Here is a 6907-nt window from a genome sequence, read left to right on the forward strand (position 1 = left end):
TATTTAAATTCCATATAATTTATTGAATAAAAATGTAAAGTAATTTAAGAACTAAAATTAATTATAAAGAAATACTTCTTTAGATAAGTGTAAATGTTTCTAATAACTAATAAATACAAGTAGTTCTCATTTAACAGTTATTATACGTTATAAAATCAAGATGATTCTTGTTCATGCAAACAAAGTATAAAAATAGTAAAAAAAGAATTTTGTTACTTTAAATAGGGGTTCAGTACCAGAACCCCCCATCAGATCAGAAAAGACTTCAGGGAAGTGACTGTGAAATTAGTATAAATTTCCAGAGAATTCAAAGTTTTGAAGTTACATTAAATACAACTTAAATTATTAGCATCACCCAATAGATAAGAGGGGATTTCAGAGTAGTATATTGAATTTAATATTAAATTTTTAAGAAAATGTTNAGTATATTGAATTTAATATTAAATTTTTAAGAAAATGTTGGAAGAAATTTTGTAGAATATTCAATTTATACTATTTATGAAAACAAAATGAAAAATCCAATTTTGGTCTTTCTAATACCTTTTGGTGTCCAAATAATTAAGTAACAATAATGCCTCTTTGTGATATGAAGTTCTCCTTGTATTTGATAAAAAATATCTGAAGTACGTTTTAGTACAAGATCTCCATTTTCGTCGTAATGCACATATTTTATCATATATTTTTTAATAGCATCTTCGGGAGGTATTTCTTGGGCGTTATAAGGACATTTTATTTCAACAATGCCATCTTTCCCAATTAAACCATCCGGTTTTGCTGTTAAATAGTTCAAGAATTCATCAATAAATACACCACATGGTTCAATCTGTAAATCCATTATCTTTTCAAAAAGTTCTTTCGCCTTCGGCTCATTAATTCTTCCATAGTGCGCAGAGTACCTATAAGTATCAACAAATGCACAAAAACAGGTATTAGTATCTTCTCATTAATGTATGAAACTAAAATATGAATAATAACTTTTATAAAATTAGATGATAAATCCTTTATANAACTTTTATAAAATTAGATGATAAAACCTTTATAACAGTACTTACGAAGTAGTATCTTCATGTTCACAGTTTTCAAATTTTTCTGAACGAATGCGCATTGCTCTTTTCAAGAATGATGCTTTGTTTGATGTTTGTTTAAATGAACAAGCATGGTGGAATTGAGATGCTGATAGATATTTTCTACGTTCTTTAAACCATAATTCTTTATCAAAAAAATGTATTGTACTTCTCTCAAATGTTTCTATTTCAGATTTATTTTTTTTTAAACTTTGTAGAAAATATTTTTTTTTATTTTCGTAGTCTTTGTCGAAAACGACTGTCTCTTGATTAGTAGCTAATTTTTTATAAATGAAATTTTAAAAAAATTATAATTATTCGATAACTTTTAGTTTATAAAATTAGAAACTTAAATTATAAGATTCATAGATAGGTAAAATTTGATGCAAGTATCAGTTGTATTAAAATATATGTTTATTAGGTAGACTCTTATTTTATAAACTTTCATTGATCGATCTCCGTATCCGCCATTTTTTTCATTATTATATGAAAGTCATTTGCGTAAAATTTGATTTTAATAACTTACCTCCTTCAGATGTTGATTAGGGATTGAAAATTCATTCAATAGGAAAGTTATCCAGTTTTTTGATTATTGTTACTAAAACTAACACACTTAGCGTAAAAATGTATAAAAGAATTTATTTAAAAATATATATTATATATTTTAATATTTTCGTTAAATATAGTTTTTCAAAAATGTTGTAAAATTATATTTACTTGCTCATAAAAATTAAATAAATAAAAAATAATTAAATTTTCTAAAATTCACTTTTTTAACATAAATCATTTTTAACTTTCGAAATAATGACTTTACAACAAAATGTTGAAACATTTTACATATTAAAAATATGTAAAATTAAATTTCCTAAAATATTGGTCTTAGAAAAAAATTTTAGACAGGTTTATAGTTTTCTGTTATCGCGATATTTATATATATATATTACATTTAGCCTCGCATTATAATCCTATGAAATCACTTCAATGTTATTTTGGTTTAAATAATTTTATGTATTTTACTATTTTTTAGGTAAGTATAAAATTTGTCATAATGTCATTAGTATCTGCTGATAGTAGCGATATACTCTTATTGTAAAATTGCAATACACCAATGCAACAACCAGTTTATATGCAGTAACTTTTAACTATTATCTCTAATCGTAAACTATTTATTCTTGATACAGTATCTGCAGTGTAATATGGATATTTTATCTTTTACAATCATGTGCTGTGATAGTTTGGAAATTGATTTGTTTTTAAATTGGTTTGTGTTTATTTTACAGTTTTTAAGTATAAGTTTATTTTTTGTAATAACTAATATTTAGAATAGAAAAAAATTTGAGACCAGGCATTTTTCTTATGGAATATATGAATAACCAGATGACTGGTAGTAAATTACCACCAAAAAGGAATTGTTTAAATTTCAATTAAAATTGTTTCACAATTTTAATAACAATAATTCTTATAACAATAACAGATTTTCTAATAATACAGGTCAAAATTATAACAATAATAATGGTGGGCGAAATCAGGGCGCAGGAGGTCCGTCTACTAATAAGTGGGCCCCTAATCAGCGGCGCCCGCAGCAAACTCAAAAAAAACGAATAAGTCAAAATTCGATGGTTAGGGCGAATTTTGACACTCCTTCGCGACCTAGCCAAAAAGTTCAATCACCAGACCTCATTACGAAAGCAGCATTAGCGCAAAACAGCTTAAATATCACAGGTGTCTCTAATTGTTTTAACATTTTTTCAAGCTGCGCATCGGTCCCTCAACCTATAATAGTTGGAAAATTAAATTATATTGAATCAAAGTTTCTCATTGATACGGGGGCATCGATTAGCATAATAAGTAGCGCTACACTTCCCATGAATCATGATATTATTCCAGTCTAGAACGCGACCCTTACTACAGCAAATGGGTCCCCTTTAGATTTATTAGGTACAACTTCAATTGAAGTAAATTTCTGTGTGCATAGTTTTATTATTGAATGCGTGGTCATTAAAAACTTAAATGGATATAATCTTTTAGGTAATAGTTTTCTACACAAATATAAGGCTAATATTGATATTCGAAAATTATTTTATTTGACGGACCACACAGGGTGACCGTACTCTTCGAAAAATTCAGTTCTAGCAATGTCGCAAATCATATTCTTTCACACAAAGATTCAACCAATGTTTCCATTGAGTCCACAGCGGCGCGTATGCAGGTTTCAAAAAATATCCCACGAGACGGCTTTTGCGGCATAAATACATTAGTAGAGGTGTTGAAAAATAAAAATATTAATGTTAATTTTCATGATATTCAAGTATTACTAGGCGTAAATTTTGCAAGTCAGCCTGTCTGGCTTGAGGCAGAAGATCTAGCAGCCGTCGCGTCATATTACAATAAAAATTTAATAGTACTTTCCCAAGATAACAATTGTTCGGACGTAAATGTTATCGCATTCACAGAATTCGATCGAGATAACGTGTTTGTTTTATTTTCCCACTGTCATTGGTCTCCATTAGAATACGTAAAAAATTCTAGTGTTAATTTTAATATTAAAACAATTGTGCATATTAATGACAATATTTCAGTCGCCGACAGGCGTAAAATTCTGAACTCCAGACAAAAAAATTATGATTTTACCGAACACTTCAAACAAAGTGATGCGTCAACACCAGACGTACACTTTGAATCTCAGGTTAACGAAACATGTTTCGCGGAAAGAGAAATAACATCTTCTCTAGCAGATATTTCACAAAAGGTCGAATTCGACATTAACCCGTCTTTATCTCACGATAAAAAACAAAAACTTGAAACGTTGCTCAATAATTATAATGAAATTTCTTCAAAGACTAAATTCGACTTNATAATGAAATTTTTTCAAAGACTAAATTCGACTTGGGCGAGGTAAAATTACCTGATATTGAATTAAAATTAAATCGGGATCAAATAATAAATTTACCGAATTTCAAGTTAAGCGTTAAAGAACGGGCCGAGGTACAAAAACAAACTAACGAATTATTCAAGGCCGGNAAACAAACTAACGAGTTATTAAAGGCCGGCATAATAGAACCGTCAAATAGTCCATATAGTAATCCGGTATTTTTAGTAGGTAAAAATCTCCCACAGGGTGACAAAAAAGGGGCCACCCCTAAGGAGTATCGCATGGTTTTAGATTATAGAAAATTAAATTCGATTTTATTAAAAGAAAGTTTTCCCATGCCGATAATTCAAAATATATATGACTGCTTAGCTGGTAACCACTATTTTTCATTATTAGACGCGTCCAGTGGTTTTTATCAATTCAAACTATCAAAAAATTCTCGACAATATACAGCTTTTTCTACTGATACGGGACATTTTCAATTCAAAAGACTTACAATGGGACTTAATAATGCTCCAGCAATATATCAGGCCGCTATGTGCAAAATTATGGGAGGTCTTACTTATAAAAATAATATTTGCTACTTAGATGATTGCACAGTTTTTGGAAAATCTTTCGATCAATATTTATATTCATTAGATATAACATTACAGAGATTTAGACAGTACAATCTAAAATTGAAGCCATCAATATGTAAATTCGGATACGAGGAAATACAAGTACTCGGTAATATCATAAATTCGAAAGGCATCAGACCAACCGATGAGGGCATTGAATCGGTAAAAAAATTCCCTTCCCCTAACACTATTAAACAACTTCGTAGTTTTTTAGGACTTGCCAATTATTTCAGAAAATTTATTCCTAACTTTAGTAAACTGGCAAAACCTCTTACAGATCTCACTAAGGGTAAATTTAAAACAAAAAATGAAAAAATTAAATGGTTAACTGAACATGAAACAGCATTTAAAGAGCTAAAATCTAAACTTACGACACCTCCACTCNCTAAAGTCTAAACTTACGACACCTCCACTCCTCGCGCATTTTAACGTAAATTTGGAAACTATACTAGTAACAGATGCTAGTAAATTAGGTCTAGGTGTTATACTTCAACATCGTGACGATAACAACGAAATTCATCCAATTTCTTACGCGTCTAAAAAGTTAACGCCCGCCGAGTCCAATTATTCCGCAATGGAACTCGAGGTTTTAGCTATTCATTTCGCGTTTACCCACTATAGGCAATATGTTCACGGTAGGAAGATTGAGGTTTGGACTGATCATAAAAACTTGACAAGTTTTATGAACATAAAAACTGAATCTAACGTTGTAAACAGGATACGAACGAAATTAATGGGCTATGATTTTGAGGTAAAATATAAAAAAGGTATTTTTAATAGGGCCGCGGATCATCTATCGCGTTATCCCAGTTCAAGTGAACTAATTAATATTTTAAATTCGAATATTAAAAATGATATTTTTAAAATAAATCTTGTTCAACCTATTAATATTGCTGTAGAACAAGCAAACGATGCGTACTTGCATAACATTATAGGAGCTATTAAAAACCCTATCTCATCAAATTCGTTTTATTTAAATAAGGCCGACAATTATGAAATAAAAGATGTGTGATATATTGATATATAATNAATAAGGCCGACAATTATGAAATAAAAGATAATGATATATTGTATTACAAAACGAAAATTAGACAAATCCCTGTATACGCACTTGCTTTACCTTCAAAATTTATTAAACAGGTAATAATTGATAATCATGATAGTTTATTAAGCGGGCATATCAGTTTTTCAAAAACACTAAACAAAATTAGGAGTAAATATTATTGGACAAAAATGAGAAAAGATATAAAGGCATATGTTCTGTCCTGTGAAAGGTGTCAAAAGAGGAAACTATATAAACAAAGTAAGCCACCGAAAGTAGGGAGATACGATTTAGACAAGTGTGAGATCACGAGTGAGATAATTATTGATTATGTTGGTCCCCTTCCAAAGTCGAGATCTTATAAGTATATTTTAGTAGCTACTGATCGTTTATCAAAATTTTGCGTAGCTCAACCATTTACAAATGCCAATGCGCGTAGTAACAACAAATTTCTTTTAGACTTATTCTTAAGATTTGGTCCAGCTAGGATAATTAGGTCAGATAATGGAACTCATTTTACGTTAAAGACAGTTTTAGACCTAATGGACGCTTTTGGGGTAGACAAAAAATTCGGAATTCCGTATAAGCCTACTTCACAAGGTTAGGTGGAGAGGNTCCGTATAAGCCTACTTCACAAGGTCAGGTGGAGAGGCAAAATCAAACAGTCATAGACATGATATCACATTACGTTCAGGATAACAATAAGTGGGTAGATTATTTACCGTACGTTGTATACGCCTATAATACTTCAATACATTCGGTTACAAATTATACGCCATTTTATTTAGTTCACGGCTATAATCCTAAAAGCATGTTTGATATTGCACTAATTCCCCCTTCCGACGGGAATGTTATCGATGAAATTAATAAAATCAAACATATTAGAAAAACATTACCCCAATTATTAGAGAAACAATCCGAACAGACTACACAAAAACTATTATCATCGAATAATTTTCAATCATTTAAAACGGGAGATAAAGTCTTAGTCAAAGTTCCGGTAAAGGGTAATAAATTTTCAGATAGGTATGAAGGCCCTTATGTTATTTTAAAGAAAATAGGTCCATATAGTTATTTAGTAAATCTGCCAAAAAACAATATTTTGGTTGAATCGCCTGTTCACGTAGACCAGTTAAAACCTTTCGTTTCTAGAATATAAAATCCCGTCAAATCCCGGGGCTACCACTAAAATAGTAAAATATGTATATCAATGAGATGACAATATAATTAAAATTTAACAATTTTCAGAAAATATAAGAATTATAAGGTGTATAATAATCATTGTCGATATTATTACTTTTTTTTTTTTTTT

At 29.8% G+C, this 6907-nt stretch overlaps 2 protein-coding genes across 2 annotated transcripts in view; one reads left to right on the plus strand and one right to left on the minus strand.

The window, feature by feature from the left end:
• Positions 1-6907, plus strand: part of LOC126896988 (tight junction protein ZO-1) — a 158164-nt gene that overhangs the window by 120599 nt on the left and 30658 nt on the right. The gene's annotated exons all lie outside the window — the stretch shown is intronic.
• Positions 1-6907, minus strand: part of LOC126896998 (uncharacterized) — a 48514-nt gene that overhangs the window by 21570 nt on the left and 20037 nt on the right. Inside the window, exons 3-4 of the mRNA XM_050670318.1 lie at positions 1053-1341; positions 541-896 (exon numbers count right to left, since the gene is read on the minus strand). Coding sequence (XP_050526275.1) covers positions 541-896; positions 1053-1341 — 645 coding nt within the window. The remainder of the gene's footprint in view (positions 1-540; positions 897-1052; positions 1342-6907) is intronic.

Source organism: Daktulosphaira vitifoliae, unplaced genomic scaffold (assembly GCF_025091365.1).
Source record: "Daktulosphaira vitifoliae isolate Bord-2020 unplaced genomic scaffold, ASM2509136v1 Scaffold_1, whole genome shotgun sequence".
NCBI classification, from domain to species: Eukaryota; Metazoa; Arthropoda; class Insecta; order Hemiptera; family Phylloxeridae; genus Daktulosphaira; species Daktulosphaira vitifoliae.